Raw genomic sequence first — 18,110 nt, forward strand, 5'->3', positions numbered from 1 at the left:
TTTAAGCTCTGTCGACGGGTCTCCTGCGTCTGCAGTTTAACAAGCACTTCAACAAGCCTGTATTTTTTCCCGCTTGGCAAGCCAAGCTGACGTGACATGGGGGCGTGGCAGCATCGACGATTCTATTTTTTGATTCGATAATCTAAATTGAGCAGAAATTTTGATCGATTCCGATTAAAAATCTAAATCGTGACACCCCTACCTATAGCGCATGTGACTTGTGAAACTGAAGCACCCGAAAGAAACCCACACCAACATGGGAGAACATGCTAACTCCACACAGAAATGCCAGCTGGCCCAGTCGAGGCTCAAACCAGTGACCTTCTTGCTGTGAGGTGATTGTGCTACCCACTACACTACCGTGTCGCCCCATGAGAAATCATGCCCCAGTTAAATATTAGACGGTCAAAAATGCCCACTAGCGGATCTGACAAAACAAAAACTGCAAGGCAACATAGTCCAGTGTACATATTTGTCAGTTCTCAAAAATGTAGCCCTGGGAACATATTTTCAATGAGCCAGTTGAGAATATCACACAGCTGGAAAAGGCTGTCATCCAATCAGATTTAAGATCCAGATTGAACTCTTTGTGTCTGTGTGTACCTTGTATTCAGGACGCTGTGGGGACCAAATGTGCCCCCCAGTTATAGTAATACAAGTCATTTTTCAGGATATGAGGGAACATGGGCGAGGCAGTGGCGCAGTAGGTAGTGCTGTCGCCTCACAGCAAGAAGGTCGCTGGGTCAAACCTTGGCTCAGTTGGCATTTCTGTGTGGAGTTTGCATGTTCTCTCTGCCTTCGCGTGGGTTTCCTCTGGGTGCTCCGGTTTCCCCCATAGTCCAAAGACATGCGGTACAGGTGAATTGGGTAGGCTAAATTGTCCGTAGTGTATGAGTGTGTGTGTGAATGTGTGTGGATGTTTCCCAGAGATGGGTTGCGGCTGGAAGGGCATCCGCTGCGTAAAAACGTGCTGGATAAGTTGGCGGTTCATTCCGCTGTGGCGACCCCGGATTAATAAAGGGACTAAGCCGACAAGAAAATGAATGATATAGCATTAAGAATTGTGAAAATGTTAAAGTACACAGTGTTTCAATAAGGGTTGGGGGACAGAATATACAGTCTGCACAAAGGGCCGGATTAACGTGAGGGCTAGGTAGAGCTGAAGCCCCAGGGCCCACTGAAGAACGGTGCCCTTGATTGGCTAAAGAATTAATAATGACACGGGAAACGCCTCTTTGCATTATGCTTTCTCTCGTTGATAATGTGAAGTATTCCTTTCGGTTCGCTGCTGTTCAAAAACTGTGACCCCGCTGTTAAACTGGAGCTCAGAGTGACTGAAGCTCAGTCAGAATATTAAATAGCCCTGTTTTAGTCACCCATAAGGGTGATCAGATGTACCAATTTTTCCAGGACAGTCCCTTAATCCGGCACTACCGCTAGAACCGTCCAGTCAATGGTAGGCTAACCAAGCTCATTGTAGAACAAAACATTTAATTCAAAAGCCTTGATCATTGAGACACTTGTACATGTAGTAACAGATGCCGGGATCGGCAGAATCATACTGAATGGACTCAGAACTAAAGCCATGTCCAGGCCACGCATCGGTTACAGCTGGACTCAGACCTTCTTACTGTGAGGCGATTGTGCTGCCCACTGCGCCAACATGCTGCCCTGTGTTTATTTATTTATATATCTCTGTAATGAAGTTCACGGCCCTTTGGCCGCCTGGAAGAAGGAGGCGGAGAACCGACGCAGTTTTAAAATATTTATTTATAACATGAACGGCAGCTCCTCACGGAGACTGCCATCTAAACCAAAACAAACTGATAACAAAAGTAAAATATGTCCGGGCCCGGTCCTCTCTCGGCTTCCTCTGCCATCGTTCCTCCTCTTATAGTCCAGAGCTCCTTCCGTGGGATTCGAGACCGGTGCGCAACACAGGTGCGTCCACTTACACGCGGCCTCATTTCGTTCCCACGGCTCTCGGCCACACCCCCTCGCCACAATCTCATTAATTATTTATATATATGTATATATTTCTTTATGTTTGTCTTAGGCACTCTCAACTCCAGTAATAAGCGCTCTGATGTGGATGAAGACTTCATCGTGATGTTCAGTGTGGTTGATGAGAACTTAAGCTGGTACTTGGAGGAGAATATCGAAAAGTTCTGCTCTAACCCGGAAGACACAAAAACACTTATGGAAGACGCAGACGAGGAGTTCAGAGAGTCCAACCTTATGCATTGTAAGTCTCAAGGCTAAACTTTCACCTTTTGTATGCATTATTACTGGGTTGTTACTTTACTGTGTGTTCTAAAGTAGCTTAATCGTTTATTTGTGTGTGTTTGCCTGACACTTTAATTTAAAGCAGGGGTGTGCGAACTCAGGCCCCGTTTACACTAATGCGTTTTCGTTTTAAAACGCATAAGTTTTGCTACGGTTACGCCATCCGTCCACACTACGCCGAAGTTCTCGAGCGCCGAAAACGGAGCGTTTTGAAAACGCTGGAGAGGATGTTTTCATTCCAAAACGCTGCTGCTCCGTCTCAGTGTGGATGAGCAAAAACGGAGACATCTGAAAACGGAGGCGGGACTGCTGAGATTCGCTACCTGATTGGGGCTTTTGTGTCATTGCCTATCCTTCCCTTATTCGTCAAGCCCCTATCACATGACTATAACACATTGTTTTAACGCTACCGGAAGACAGTACTGTAAACAACAACATGGGCACAGAAATGGGAGCGTTGTTTGCACTATTGTCTGTTTTAGGCGGCATTGTGCAGTTATTCATTTGTTACGTTTAGTAACAACTCGACCTCGTCGTCTGTCCACAAAAATACCTCTCTTGCTTTCTTTGCCTTTGCGTTTAATGTTCAACCGGCGTTTGTTGACTAACAATAACAAAATGCCGAGCGAGACGCATGCTTTCTGTTTATACTAAAACGAGCTTGCCCAGAGTGCGCGAATGGTCACGTGATACACGTTTTTGGTGGCGTAGTGTGGACGGAGATATGTTCAGAGACGCTAGGTAAAACGCTAGTGTCGACGCGTATCGTTTTTGATCTAAAACGCCGTTTTAAAACTAAAACGCGCTAGTGTATATGGGGCCTCAGTCCTGGAGGGCCGGTGTCCTGCTGAGTTTAGATCCAACTTGCTTTGACACACCTGCCAGGAAGTTTCTAGTATATCTAGTAAAGCTGTGCTCACACTGCACTTTTCTCTCCATTGACTTCCATTTATATGCACGTGAAAGCGTCAGACCGGAAACGCAAGCTTGTGCGACAAGTTTCGTAGTTCGCTGCATTGGAAAGTTCAAGCTTGGTGAACTCTGACCTACGAAATCGCATCACATGATTTCGTGAGACCAATCGAAGATCAAAACATGACCACTGGACAGAAATTTTAAATAATGACCAATCGCTCGCTTTTTTAAATGTCTAATCATCTTGTTTAATCCCGCCCCCTTTCGCAGCGCCATACTACAGAATTTCGCAAGCTCAAACTCCAGTGTGACCGCAGCTTGATTAGCTGGTTCAGGTGTGTTTGATTAGGGTTAGAGCTAAACTCTCCAGGACACCAGACCTCCAGGGCCGAGTTTGGACACCCCTGATTTAAAGTGACCTATGTTGCAAAGTAGCAGTTGAACAATTCAAAATAAGTGACAAAACAAAAACTCTAATCAACATTTTAACATCAGTTTTTTTCTTAATATGTCTACTGTTGATAAGTCTACCCTTTCAGCTTCGCACTATTACTGTAACTATATATTTTGTTAAGTAAGCTCATAAAATTCCACTTTGCTACTGGGTTGTTACCTAACCGTGTGCTCTAGCTTAACCATTTATATGTGTGTGTTTGCTAGACACTTTCATTTAAAGTGACTCACACTGCTTTGTAGCAATTGACCCTTCACTAAGCCACACCCGAAAACCGCCACATACCGATCGTGGCTTAGCAATCATAGCTACGCTCAGGAGGTCTGTCAAGGTTACTAATGAAGGAAACAAGCCAAAGTGTTGTGCATATGGATTGTGCAAATCTGATACCCGGTATCCTAAAAGTTTGGACGGAATGGTGGAATTATTTCCCTTTTCAAAACCTAAAACCCAACAGGAGAAATGCCAGCATGGATCAAGCTGTGTGAGGGGCGCTAAAAGAGTGGCGTTAAGTTGGTTTTGTTTTTGATATTCCTGACACATCCAGTGATAGACGGCAATAACTCACACACCTCTTACCCTAAACAGATCTAAACGGTGTTTCCTACAAAAATACAAAGCAGGTTATGTTTTACCAACACAATAAAACCAAGATGTAATCACCATCTGAGCACTTGTGATCAATATACTTCACCCGCAGCTGTTTTTCAGTCATTTATAACCCTCATGTCCATGTAAAAGCTACAATTCGCTGATGTTTTCAGCAGTCTTTTGGAGATGTTATAGAAGGAGAAGAGGATGTTATAGCCGGTTATTTGGTGTCGGATTAATATTAGAAAAAATCTAATGGTTAATTTCTGCGAATTATCCTTTGATTTGCATTTAAATTGATTTATTTTCTCCACTTAACTAAAAAGTAGAATAGAAACTGTATAAAAAGCACACAAACATGCTGACAGTTATAAGTACTGTACGTTGTTATGGGTCAATGATGCTAATATTAGTACAAATCCATCCATTTCCTCTTTCTGGCTGCTCCTTCTGTGAATGAATGATGTAGAAGCATGTCCATGTGTGTTTTTTTCTCTGTTAGTAACGCTATATTTCATTGCACAACACTAGTCTGTCAGGCTTTCTGGCTAAAAAAGAGAAATCACGGTTTAATTAGTTATTATTAGATTATTTTTAATTGTCACCTCTCCTGCTGTGCATGAACTAATCTGTTGAATGGCCAGCGTATGAGGCAGGTAGGCTAACTTTGCTTCAATTTTGATCAAATCATTTTCTAATCGGTTGCGTGAAGTCGTAAATATACCCCTGAAATGCAGACTGCAGTCCTTTTTTGTCTGGCTTTCTCAGACATCTCACCTTTTCGCAACAATTGGGTATTCATATCCCTGGGAATGTCTGACAGCAGCACATACACATTGTCATAGATGCGCCAAGCATGAAAGCTTGACAGGCGTAGCAACAGCAACTAAGGAGGGCGGGGCTTAGCGAAGGTAAAAGTGATGAATTGCTTTTAAACTATTTCTAATCAACATTATAACCGTCTGGTTACTTCAGCTGTTAAAGCTGTTACAGCTGTTGCACTATTAGTTACTTGGTTTTATCAAGTAAGCTCATGAAATTCCAAGTCATTTTTAGCTGATGACACATGTTTTTGGCACACTGGTGGAAAGTACCTATTACTTAGTATACACAGGCACTCGGAAAAGTTTAGTTTTCCTTTTAATTTCTTAACATTGAAAACAAAAGGCTTCTCTTACTTAGATTTGTTGTCTTGTTTTAGGTTCAAATATCCACAAACTCTGCAAGTAAAGAATTTGTCTTGTTTTAAGAAATAATAAGTCAAAATTACCCAAGTTATGAATTAAAACAAGTAAAATGGCCAATGGGGTACACAAAATAAACTTATTTCAAAAGGAAAAGCAAGTTTTTTTCACCCTATTTTTTTTTTTTATAAAAATTGTCTTATTTTTGACATTATTTCTTAAAACAAGACAAAATGTTTTGCTTGTTTAGAAAAAGCTTTATGCACTGCAACAAAAAAAATCTTACTTAGATGTTTGTCTTGTTTCAAGTCCAAATATCTAAAAATTCTTATATCAAGAAGCATTTTCTAGACAAGCAAAACATATTGTCTTGTTTTCAGAAATAATATGCCAAAATTAAGTGAATTTTCCCTTTAAACAAGCTAAATAATCTGCCAATAGCATAAGCAAAATAATCTTATGTCAAAAGGAAAAACAAGATTATTTTGCTTCCCCCATTGCCAGATTATTTGTCTTGCTTTAAGGAAAAACTCACTCAATTTTGGCATATTTGTTTTGAAAACAAGACAATATGTTTAGCTTGTCTAGAAAAGGTTTCTTGATATAAGAATTTTTTGATATTTTGACTAGATAGAAGACAAATAATCTAAATTAGGAAAGCATTTTTCAGTATGGTTCGATTTCTGGACTAGAAACAAGATAAAAACTCTAAGTAAGAAAAGCATTTGCACTCTGGAAGTCCAGCGCAGATGTTTGTGAGCATCTTTTAATGCTTTTGTAATCCTATTATTTATTAATTAGTTACTAATAATAAAACGGGTGGCTCAGTGCTCAGCACTGTCGCCCCACAGCGAGAAGGTTTCAGGTTCGAGTCACACACTGCAAAAAAAAGCTTTTCTTTCTTAGATTTTTTGTCATGTTTCTAGTCCAAATATCTAAAAACTCTTATATCAAGAAGCATTTTCTAGGCAAGCAAAAATTATGTCTTGTTTTGAGAAATAATATGCCAATATTAAGTGAGTTTTTTCTTAAAACAAGCAAAATAATCTGCCAATGTGGTCAACAAAATAATCTTGTTTTTCCTTTTGACATAAGATTTGTTTGCTTTCCTCATTGGCAGATTATTTGGCTTGTTTTAAGGAAAAACTCACTTAATTTTTGCATATTATTTCTTAAAACAAGACAATATGTTTTGCTTGTCTAGAAAATTCTGCTTGATTTAAGACTTTTTAGATATTTGAACTAGAAACAAGACAAAACATCTCAGAAATAAAAGCTTTTTTTGCAGTGCAGCTGGGCCTGTTGGCATTCCTTTGTAGAATTTGCATGTTCTCCCTGAGTTGGTGTGGGTGTCTTCCGGGTGCTCCGGTTCCCCACAGTCCAAACACATGCGCTATAGGTGAATTGGATTAACCTGACCATAGTGTATGAGTGTGTGTGTGTGTGTGTGTGTGAATGAAAGTATATGGGTGTTTCCTAGTACAGGAAGGGCATCCACTGCGTTAAACACAAACTGGAATTGTTGGTGGTTCATTCCGCTGTGGTGACCACTAATAAATAAAGGGCTAAGCCAAAGGAAAATGAATTCATAATTATAAACTTTTTTTCTTCTCAATGTCACTTTTTCAACTTGTTCTTTCATCTTTATTTCTCTTATTAGCAATCAATGGGTTTGTGTATGGTAATTTACCTTCACTGAAAGTGTGTGCGAAGCGTCCTGTGTCTTGGCACCTCTTTGGCATTGGTAATGAAGTGGACATTCATTCAGCGTATTTCCACGGGCACACGCTGATGGACCGCATGCACCGCACAGATGTACTCAGTCTGTTTCCTGCCACTTTCGTCACTGCCACCATGATCCCGAGAACTAAAGGAAAATGGCTGTTAAGCTGTCAAGTCAACGATCATGTACAAGGTACAAACGGCTCTATTTTACTTCTGCCATCTTTTGCAAAAATGCTTCACTTATATACTAGACAAGTTTGTGTCTTCAAATATCTAAACATTCCTAAATCAAGAAGCATTTTCTAGACAAACAAAGCACGTGGTGTTGTTTTTCAGATAACGAGTCAAAAATAAGTGCAATCTGCCAATGGGGTATGCAAAATAATCTTGTTTTCTCTTGCTTACCCCATTAGCAGATTATTTTGCTTGTTATAAAGAAAAACTCACTTAATCTCGACTTATTATTTTTGAAAACAAGACTATGGCTGCGTCCGAAACCGCCTACTACTCAGTAGGTGCTGCATTTGAATTTAAACGTACTACTCGGCTGTTAGAAAAGTACGTTCTATACAGTATGAATGTGAAAAGTATGAATGGAATTTGGACGGACTACATCCGACATTTTGTCATGGTCATGTGACCTACCTGCGTCAGTTGCGTCGCCTCACTTTCATTTATGAATTCTCTAATGGGGCATTATGGGATAGCGCAGCGTGCATGGAATGCGCACTCCAGAATCTAGCCGGAAGTAGTAAGTCATCCGGGTACTTCTCGCATACTGATTTTCGAATTCTATGAATTCGGACATACTACTCGGCTCGCATACTGATTTTAGCGTACTTTATAGTATGGAAGTATGCGGTTTCGGATGCAGCTAATTATTTTTAGTTCTCCAAAAAATGCTTCTTGATTTAAGAATTTTTCTACATTTGGACAAGGACAAGATAAAAACCCACCATTTATTTTAATACTAATAGAAAAGTAGAAAATAGAAATAGAAAAGCATTGTTTTGTTCTGTTAATTCTGTGTAAGAGTACCTTTTGTTTTGCTATGATGCTTACATGTTTATATGTTCAATTCAATTCAGCTTTATTTGTATTGCGCTTTTACAATGTACATTGTGTCACAGCAGCCTTACTTAGAAGATCATAGTAAATTGAAACAGTGTAGTTCAGTTTTCAGAGTTTAAGGGTGCTTTCACACCTACACTTTTGTTTCAGAACGTGTCTCGTTTGCCCAGTTAGCGCGGTTCGATTGGCATATGTGAACAGGGCAATCGCGCTCTGTTCCACGCCAAAGTAATCGCTCCGAGATCGCTTGAATGAGGTGGTCTCGGCTCGATTGAAATGATCCCTGGAGCGGTTCGATTGCAGTGAGAAAGCGATCCGATCCGAGCGTGGTTATATCACAGTGTTTTATGGATATGTAATAGGCTTACGGCTATATGAAGAGAGAATTATGAGCAGGGCGGGAAGTTTCGCGAGTCTCCGGATGCCCGCAAACGAGTGATGATCTCCCGGTAATCTCGCGTCTCCCTACCGGTCCTCAAATAGGCATCGTCGCGCTCCCTTCTCACCCCTCCCCACCGCATCTCTCCTCAGACATGTCGCGTGCGCGCACCCTGTCAATCACCACCAAACCACCACCTCTCCTGACAGCTGAGCGGGACGCTGCAAAATAAACCCTGACACTGACCAATGTGAGGAGAGTTTACTCGCACGTGACTTGTTTTAGCTCTTTTAGTCCGATTAGAAACTTTACAGTGTGAAAGCGAACCACTCCAAGAGCAAAGAGCAACACTGTAACATTTGTAATCTCTGTTTCGGAACAACTGAATCGATTCACAGGTGTGGAAGCACCCTAAGTTCAGTTCAGTTTAGCTCAGTTCATTGTGGTTTAATAATCACTACTGAGAGTCCAAACACTGAAGAGTAAATCCATTGATGCACAGCTCTAGAGATCCCGAACTATGCAAACCAGCGGCGACAGCAGCGAGGAAAACACTTCACCAATTGACGAAAGTGAAGAATTAAAAAACCTTGGGAGAAGCCAGGCTCAATTGGGCATGACCATTTCTCCAATGGCCAAACGTCCTGTGCAGAGCTGCAGTCTAGGCACTGGAGAAACTGGACCTCAGCGAAGACTCGTCTGTCCCCGGAAAGTCACAGGAATTAGTCTCATGCTCACTCCATTACCACCAGAGTAGTGGCTCAGGATACAGCCTGGTCCAGGATCATGGAAACCTTGGGATCATCTCGTCGCTGGTCTTGAATCGAATCAGTGGCGCTGCATAGTCTCTGGGGACCTCGGGATGAGATTCCCCAGGTGGAAATAGAGAATAAAGAGAGTAATTAGCATAGCTGCTGTTTATAGTGTATATAAACGAGATGCAGAAACCTGTGTGGAGCACATTCATGTATCATACCGCTAAGCACTGAGTGTATGCTTTACTAAAAAGATAGGTCTTTAATCTAGTGTTGAACTGCGAGAGTGTGTGATATTATGATTTGAAGATAAATAGATAACATTGTTTGTGCTTGGTTGGGCTTGATTCCTACATAGTGTGATTTCTTAAGTGAAACCCCGTGTTGGCGTGGGTTTCCTCCAGGTGCTCTGGTTTCCCCTACAGTCTTAACACATGCGCTTTAGGGGAATTGATGAACTAAACTGGCTGTAATGTATGAGTGTGAATGTGAGAGAGTATGGGTGTTTCCCAGTACTGGGTTGCAGCTGGAAGGGCAACAGTTCCTTAAAAAAACATGTTGGATAAGTTGCTGGTTCATTACTCTGTGGCGACCCTGATTAATAGGGCACTAAGTTGAAGGAAAATGAATGAATGAATAAAGCTGTTATGTTGAAATGCGCCAGAAAATTGTCAATATTCACTGATAAATTGATCAAAATGTTCATTTTCAATGTTTATTTACTAATTTATGCTGAGCACTGTTTATGCAAACCAGCAGAATTTATTTCCAGGATTGCTGAAGCTCTCTCTCTCTCTCTCTCTCTCTCTCTCTCTCTCTCTTTAATGGTCCCGTGAGCAGCAGGAATGCAGGCTTTCTATGAAGTCTCGGACTGTGGGTCTCCAGCGGCTCCACCTAACGTGCCTGGCACTGAGAGACATTTCTACATCGCTGCTGAGGAGATGATGTGGGATTATGCCCCTTCAGGGATGAACTATATGGAGAATGTTACCCTCACTAAACCAGAGAGGTAACAACCCAGATCTGGCAACACACTTATTAATGTATGACTGTGTAAATCATTAAATTAAACCTAATTTGCGCCCTGCGCTTTGCACTTTGCGCATGGATCTTAAAAATAGAGTCATTAAGATACACATTTGTTTGTTGCTAATACACACCCTCTAGTGGCGAAATGCACATACTGCGCTTTTAATATCATGTTTACAGTTTGAGTACAAGTCAAACATGAATTTATTTATTGGCATTGGCTCTTGTTTGTATCTAAGCGCAACCTTTATTTTTATATAATATGTGCTAATGTTGTCAATGAGTTAGTGTTTACAAGTACTTGTCTTTCTTTGCCTGCAGTGACTCTGAACCGTTCTTCAGTAAAGAGGGTGGTAAACTGGGTGGAAAATACATGAAGGCCAGATACGTTCAATACACTGATCAAACCTTCACTAGCAAAACACATATTGTTGGCTCAGATGAGCATCTTGGAATTCTGGGTAAAAATTTCACATTTTTTTCCTTATTTGTTTCTAAACGCTGCTATGCGTTCGGTGTTGTATAAAATTGGAATCAAATGGAAATTGTGACTTTATTGTGAAGTATTTCTCAGTGATAATTTTATTTATATTTATAAAATATTAATAAATATTAATATGTATTAATATAAGTAATATATTAATATTAATATAATATTAATTTATTAATATTAATAAATTGTATAATTTATATTTAAACCTATATTAAAAATTTAATTAAATATATAAATAAAATATAATAATATAATATATTAATTAAATATATATTTTAATTTAATTAAATATATAATAAAAAATTTCAGGTTTAATTTATATTTAAACCTGTTTGAGTGTCTTTATTCTCTAAACAAAAGAAGATACTAACATCCATAGATACTACTATGAATGTTAGTGGCTACAACATTTTTAGAAATATCTTCTTTTGTATTTAACTAAAAAAAGAAACTTGTAAATGAGGGAGCTACTTGCGGGAGAATAAATAGTGAGTACATTTTTAATTTGGGGTGAACTAACCCTTTAATTTTGTAGTATTTATTGAAGATTTTTATTTTGATTAATAATCAAGAGCTAACAACAAAACAAAATATGCTCTAATGGATTGTTTGGAGTAAGAGTTGTAGTAATAATGTTTTACAGCTGCTATTACCCCTCCACAGGTCCGGTCATCAGAGCTGAGACTGGTGATGTTATCATTGTCACATTCCTCAACAAAGCTAGACGGAACTACAGCATTCAGCCACACGGTCTGCATTATGAGAAGGTCTATGAAGGAGCAATGTATGCGGATGGTGAGTCCTGTGTGTCCAGAAGCCAGCACTAGTTAGGTCACAAACAAGCAGAGCTGCTGATGATGTTGATGCTGTGTGTAATCTGCTAAAAATAGGTTAAGATATACAGTTGAAGTCAGAATTTTTTTTTCTTCTTTTTAAAATATTTTCCAGATGATGTTTAACAGAGCAAGTAAATTTTCACAGTATGTCTGATAATATTTTTTCTCTTGGAGAAAGTCTTATTTGTTTTGTTTCGGCTAGAATAAAAGCCGTTTTTAATTTTTTAAACACTATTTTAGGGACAAAATTATTAGCCCCTTTAAGCTATATTTTTTCTCGATAGTCTACAGAACAAACCATCGTTATACAATGACTTGCCTAATTATCCTAACCTGCCTAGTTCACCTAATTAGCCTAGTTAAGCCTTTAAATGTCACTTTAAGCTGTATAGAAGTGTCTTGAAGAATATCTAGTCAAATATTATTTACTGTCATCATGGCAAAGATAAAATAAATCAGTTATTAGAAATGAGTTATCAAAACTATTATGTTTAGAAGTATGTTAATAAAAATCTTCTCTCCGTTAAACAGAAATTGGGGAAAAAATAAACAAGCAGTCTAATAATTCAGGGGGGCGAATAATTCTGACTTCAACTGTATTTACAGTCAAGCCTGACTTAAAGTTACTTTTAATCAACCAGCAAGTTTTTCTTTTGACTGGAAATGACGCTTTTTTATAATAAGACGATGAACAAGAGGCATCATCGTGGAAAAAAACATATTTCTTTGCTTTTATTTACATTTGAACAAAAATTGACGTGCCCAAAATTAGTCATACCCTTCTCATCAATCAATAGAAAAGCTTTTATTTGCAATTAAATGCTGATCTTTAGCTCCCTCTGCAGATTCTCAATTGGATTTAGGCCAGGACTCTGGCTGGGCCACTGCAAAACGTTAATGTTTTTGTCTGCTAGCCGTTGTTTTGCTGTGTATTTGGAGTAATTGTCATGCTGAAATGTTCACTGTTGCCCATGACCAGGTTTCTCTGCAGACTGCCTGATGTTGTTGTTGAGAATTTGATTTATACAGCTGAAGTCAGAATTATTCGCCCCCCTGTTTATTTTTTCTCCCAATTTCTGTTTATGGAGAGAAGATTTTTGTTCAACACATTTCTAATCATAATAGTTTTATTAACTTATCTCTAATAACTGATTTATTTTCTCTTTGCCATGATGACAGTAAATAATATTTAATTAGATATTTTAAAGACACTTCTATACAGCTTAAAGTGACATTTAAAGGCTTCACTGGGTTAATTAGGGTAAAGTTAGAGTAATTAGGCAAGTCATTGTATAATGATGGTTTGTTTTGTAGACTATTGAAAAAATATACAGCTTAAAGGGACTTATAGCTAATAATGTTGTCCTTAAAATGGCTTGAAAAATTAAATCTGCTTTTATTCTAGCCGAAATAAAACAAATAAGACGTTCTCCAGAAGAAAAAATATTATCAGACATACTGTGAAAATTTCCTTGCTCTGTTAAACATCATTTGGAAAATATTTTAAAAAAGAAACAAAGATTCAAAGTGGGGCTAATAAATCTGACTTCAACTGTGTGTGTGTGTGTGTGTGTGTGTGTGTGTATATATATATATATATATATATATATATATATAGTCAGATATATTAGAATATATATATTTCATTTAAGATATGTTGTATAATATAATGTAATTTCTAGCCTTTTTTTGTAAATAACAACAAAATATTGGTTTTTGCTGTCACAATCTGTTTGTAAATCTGACAACGAGTAGTGTAATTATACACACTTTGCAAAACATTTGGCTGAAATATTGAAAATCTATATATTTACCATGAGCATATTTATTTCCTCCCTCCTCCACAGGGTCTCAGAAAGCTCCTGTAGGCCCTGGTCAAAAATTCACCTATCGCTGGAGAGTGATTGAAGGGCCCTCAGCGGATGATCCTCCTTGTATTTCATACTTGTATTATTCCGCTGTTGATCCTGTTCGTGACACTAACTCTGGTTTATTTGGGCCAATACAAGTGTGCAAGAAAGGTGTTCTTGATCGAAGTGGACATCAGGTAACAATACAGACAATATGGCACATTCCACAAATAATGTACAAACATTGACTCACAGTTATTCTTTTAGAATCACTAGGGGGGGGGTGTATCTGAAATCACATCACATGCCAAGAGATTATTTTGCTTGTTTTAAGAATAAACCCACTTAACTTCTTCTTCAAAAAAAAAAAACACACACTTCACTCATTATTTCTGAACACAAGACTACATGTTTTACTTGTCTAGAAAATGCTTCTTGATTTCAGAATTTTTGGATATTTGGACTAGAAACTAGGACGTTTTTGCAGTGAGGGTATAGAGCAGGGGTCTCAAACTCGCGGCCCGCGGGCCATTTGTGGCCCTCAGTGCAATATTTTGTGGCCCGCGCCGACTGCTGTACTCTGACTCGCATACTCAAGAGCGGTGTTATCGCGCGCCTACTGAAGGGCGGGACCGAGGGTGCGTCGCGTCACGGGGGCACTTTTGATCATTTTGGAAGGGCACTTTCTATGCAAGACTAAAAAGGGCATGTGCTCTGCACAGGTTGAGCCCTATGTGTGCACGTGCCTGCCCTGCATCTTATATATATTGATATTATAGGTAGATACAGACTGGTACAGACTGATGTGACTGGAGTGGGGTGGGGGTGTTTAATTTATACATATATACGCCTTTTTTTAGGTGAGGTAATGGAAGTTTTGAGTGAGTTCCCCCACTTTTTTCCCTAGGACTTCAATAAATCAAAGTACAGGTCTAGACTTAATGATGATCATCTTCAAGCCATACTGAGGGTCTCAACTGCTTCCGCTCTAAAGCCAAATGTGGTTCAGATTTGTGAGAAGAAGCGCTGTCAAGTCTCTGGCAGCAAGAAGTAGGCAAAAGATGCCATGTTCAGAAGAACCGTTCATAATCTTCACTCAATGTTCTATTAATGTTCAGGACACTTCATGTTCAGAAGAAATAATTAAAACTGTTAATAATGACATTTGAGGACTTTTTTTTGTGAAATCCCTTATGCGGCCCAGCCTCACCCAGACTTTGCCTCCTGCGGCCCCCAGGTAAATTGAGTTTGAGACCCCTGGTATAGAGGGTGCTTTCAGATACAGTCTAAGACAACTTTCTCAATACTTTGCTGACTTTGCATAACTGTTTCACACAGTTCTCCAAAACAACTTGCAGTGTTGTCTGCTGTAAAACAAGCACACCTACACAGGATAATCTACTGTTTATAGCATAATATTATGTCCCAGAGTGAACCAGACATGATGCTGTTTGTGTCAATATTTTAATCTGATTGAAGTTATTCTAAATTGAATGATTTTGTATATATAGTTGAAACCAAAATTAGTACCCCCCTAAATTTTTAGACAGCTTGTTTACTTTTTCCCAAATTTCTGTTTAACTGAGAGCAGATTTTTCAGCACATTTCTAATCATAATAATTTTAATAACTCATCTCTAATAACTGATTTATTTTCTCTTTGCCATGATGACAGTAAATAATATTTTAATAGAAATTTTGGAAGACACTTCTATACAGCTTAAAGTGACATTTAAAGGCTTAATACATCTACTTCTGTAAAAAATCTAGGTGTAATCTTTGACTCCACACTCTCTTTTCAGTCACACATTAAATCTGTCACTAAATCTGCATTCTTTCACTTACGTCTCATTTCACAACTGCGTCCCTTCATCAGTAGCAAGGATGCTGAGACTGTCATCCATGCATTTGTCTCCTCACGCATCGACTACTGTAATGCTCTTTTCATTGGCCTGCCTGCTAACCTCATCTCTAGATTACAGTATATTCAAAACTCTGCAGCTAGAATACTCACTCATACCAAACGTTCGGCTCACATAACCCCAATCTTGTATAATCTTCATTGGCTCCCGGTTGCATACCGGATAAAATTCAAAATTCTCCTCCTTGCATTTAGATCCATAAATAACCTTGCACCCTCCTATCTCTGCAACATGCTTGTCCCCTACACCCCAACTCGCTCTTTACGGTCTGCTGACTCTGGCCTTCTTGCTGTCCCTCGGTATCGCCTCTCTTCAATGGGGGGCAGATCATTTAGTGTTATTGCACCCAAACTCTGGAACTCTCTACCACACTCACTCCGCTCTGCTAATAATATCTTTGAATTCAAATCCTTACTTAAGACTCACTTATTTTCCGAATGCTTTGCATCTGATCTACCAAACTGACCACTTAATCTGATCCACCACTATCCTGCTCATATGTCTCTTAGGTCTTGTTTGTGTTATTCAAGTTTGTTATACTTGACCTCATGTATGTTTGTTTATCTTTTTGATGCATTACTTGTAAAGTGTCCTTGAGCTCTGGAAAGGCGCTATATAAATAAAAATTATTATTATTATTATTAATTAGGTTAACTAGACAGGTTAGGGTAATTAGGCAAGTTATTGTATAACAGTTTCTTGATAAAATACTACTGTAGAAAATTAAAACCTGTATTATGTTACGTTTGCAATCTGGCCCTCTTAAACAGTGTTTTGACTGTCGTTTTGTTGTAATAAAGAACATTTTTAATTAAAATAAAAAGTTGCCACGAATTCATGCTGTGCCAAAACAATAAAAAGTGATCAACAGTTTGCAAAAGAGTTTTTAGTATTGAGAAGTGTGTGTTTTTCTATTTTGTACAATTTATCAGCAAAAGAGTGTTTGTTAAATTCAATAAATTAAGATTTGATATGTATGACCTGATAATATGATCATTTTCATGATAACAGGTTTTCAGAACTAGCTTAAACCAAGCAGTCACTGATTTGGAGTCTGGAAGATTCAACCTGGATTTGACACTCTTGGTTTGTTGCTATCGATAAAAGAAAAAAAATTAATAAATATTTACAGTAGTTTCAGTTTTGACTGTTTGAATAATGCACTTTGCACTGTTTGTGTAAATAATGAGAAGTCGGAGTTGTTTATAGCATTAATATGAACAGCAAATAATACTCACAGCAGATTTGGTCATTAAATGTTGTTTAAAAATTGACTCAAATATTATTTTAATAACCCTGCTGAAAAATCCAGCTTAAACCAGCCTAGGCTGGTTGGCTAGTTTTAGCTGGTCGACCAGGCTGGTTTTAGAGGGGTTTTGGCCATTTCCAGGCTGGTTTCCAGCCATTTCCAGCCTGGTTTAGGCTGGACATAGCTGGTTTAGGCTGGGCTCCCAGCCTGGCTAGGCTGGTCAAGCTGGTTTTAACTGGTCATCTCCCAGCCTGACCAGCTAAGACCAGGCTGGAAATGGCCGGAAACCAGCCTGGAAATGGCCAAAACCCCTCTAAAACCAGCCTAGTAGACCAGCTAAAACCAGCCAACCAGCCTAGGCTGGTTTAAGCTGGATTTTTCAGCAGGGATTGCAAAAAAGATCGTTCAGAGTTATTATGATTGAGTTTAAAATGAACTTTTTTAGTACTAAAATAATTCAATGTTCAATATTAGTTCAATTTAAAAGCTATCACAACAAAATGATTTGTTCTAATGCTTTAAAAATAAGTGGACGCCAAAGTATGCCTGATATGTGGAATGTGTATTATATCTCTTGTGAAACGGGAAACATGGTTTGACTCTTGATCTTCACGTGAAGCTCCTGTGTTCCCACATGGTCACATTTGTTTCACATATTTCCCGAATGATTTGAACATGTGGTTGCACATTCTGTAAGGAAGTGAGCATAATGGCCTTCGTATCTTGTGGGTGATGTTTGTCCATTTTTCTGTGTCTCTCTCTTCAGCATGCAGAGAAAATTCAGCACGAGTTTTTTCTGCTGTTTTCTGTGATGGATGAGAATGAAAGCTGGTATCTGGAAGACAACATTGCAATGTTTGGCAGCCCAGATGTAGACCCAGATAAAGATGAGTTTCAGGAGAGCAATAAGATGCATGGTATGCTTTATTGTATATAAATCATTTATAATTTTTTTTTGGAAATGTGCTCATTTTACAAGTCACCTAGAGGTAAACAGTTGAGTTTTACCACTTTTAAATCCAATCAGCCCATCTTGGCACTTTTAGCGTAGCTTAGCATAAATCATTGAATCAGATTAGACCATTAGCATCTCACTTCTTGACTCAACTGTAGTTACATTGATAGTTTACTAAATCCGCCTTTCCACTGCACAAGACAAACGACAAGCGACAGACCAGAAGTCATTCATTTCCAATGGAGAGCAGTCCGGGAGCTGCGTTGAGTTCCGATCATCTCCGTATGCGGAAAATTCGGATCCGAATTGAGCTGCGGATCCGTTCAAATATTTGAACTAAACCGCATGCAACCTGCCGACCGGATATGATGTATTCCAGTGTTGTCCAAGCATAGATATATACACTAGATATCGCAT

At 38.8% G+C, this 18,110-nt stretch overlaps 1 protein-coding gene across 5 annotated transcripts in view; it reads left to right on the top strand.

Annotated features, from left to right (window-relative positions):
* hephl1a (hephaestin-like 1a) overlaps positions 1-18,110 on the top strand; it is a 51,311-nt gene that overhangs the window by 12,119 nt on the left and 21,082 nt on the right. For all 5 annotated transcript variants that reach the window (XR_015508678.1, XR_015508679.1, XR_015508680.1 and 2 more), the window contains exons 4-10: positions 2,057-2,245; positions 7,091-7,345; positions 10,201-10,369; positions 10,711-10,850; positions 11,546-11,677; positions 13,566-13,765; positions 17,505-17,655. Coding sequence is in view for 2 of the 5 variants with exons in the window: in XM_087283136.1 (XP_087139262.1) it covers positions 2,057-2,245; positions 7,091-7,345; positions 10,201-10,369; positions 10,711-10,850; positions 11,546-11,677; positions 13,566-13,765; positions 17,505-17,655 (1,236 nt within the window). In the remaining 3 variants the exon portion in view is untranslated. The remainder of the gene's footprint in view (positions 1-2,056; positions 2,246-7,090; positions 7,346-10,200; positions 10,370-10,710; positions 10,851-11,545; positions 11,678-13,565; positions 13,766-17,504; positions 17,656-18,110) is intronic.

The sequence above is a fragment of the Danio rerio genome, chromosome 15 (genome assembly GCF_052040795.2).
Source record: "Danio rerio strain M-AB ecotype USA chromosome 15, GRCz13ab, whole genome shotgun sequence".
In the NCBI taxonomy this organism is placed as follows: domain Eukaryota; kingdom Metazoa; phylum Chordata; class Actinopteri; order Cypriniformes; family Danionidae; genus Danio; species Danio rerio.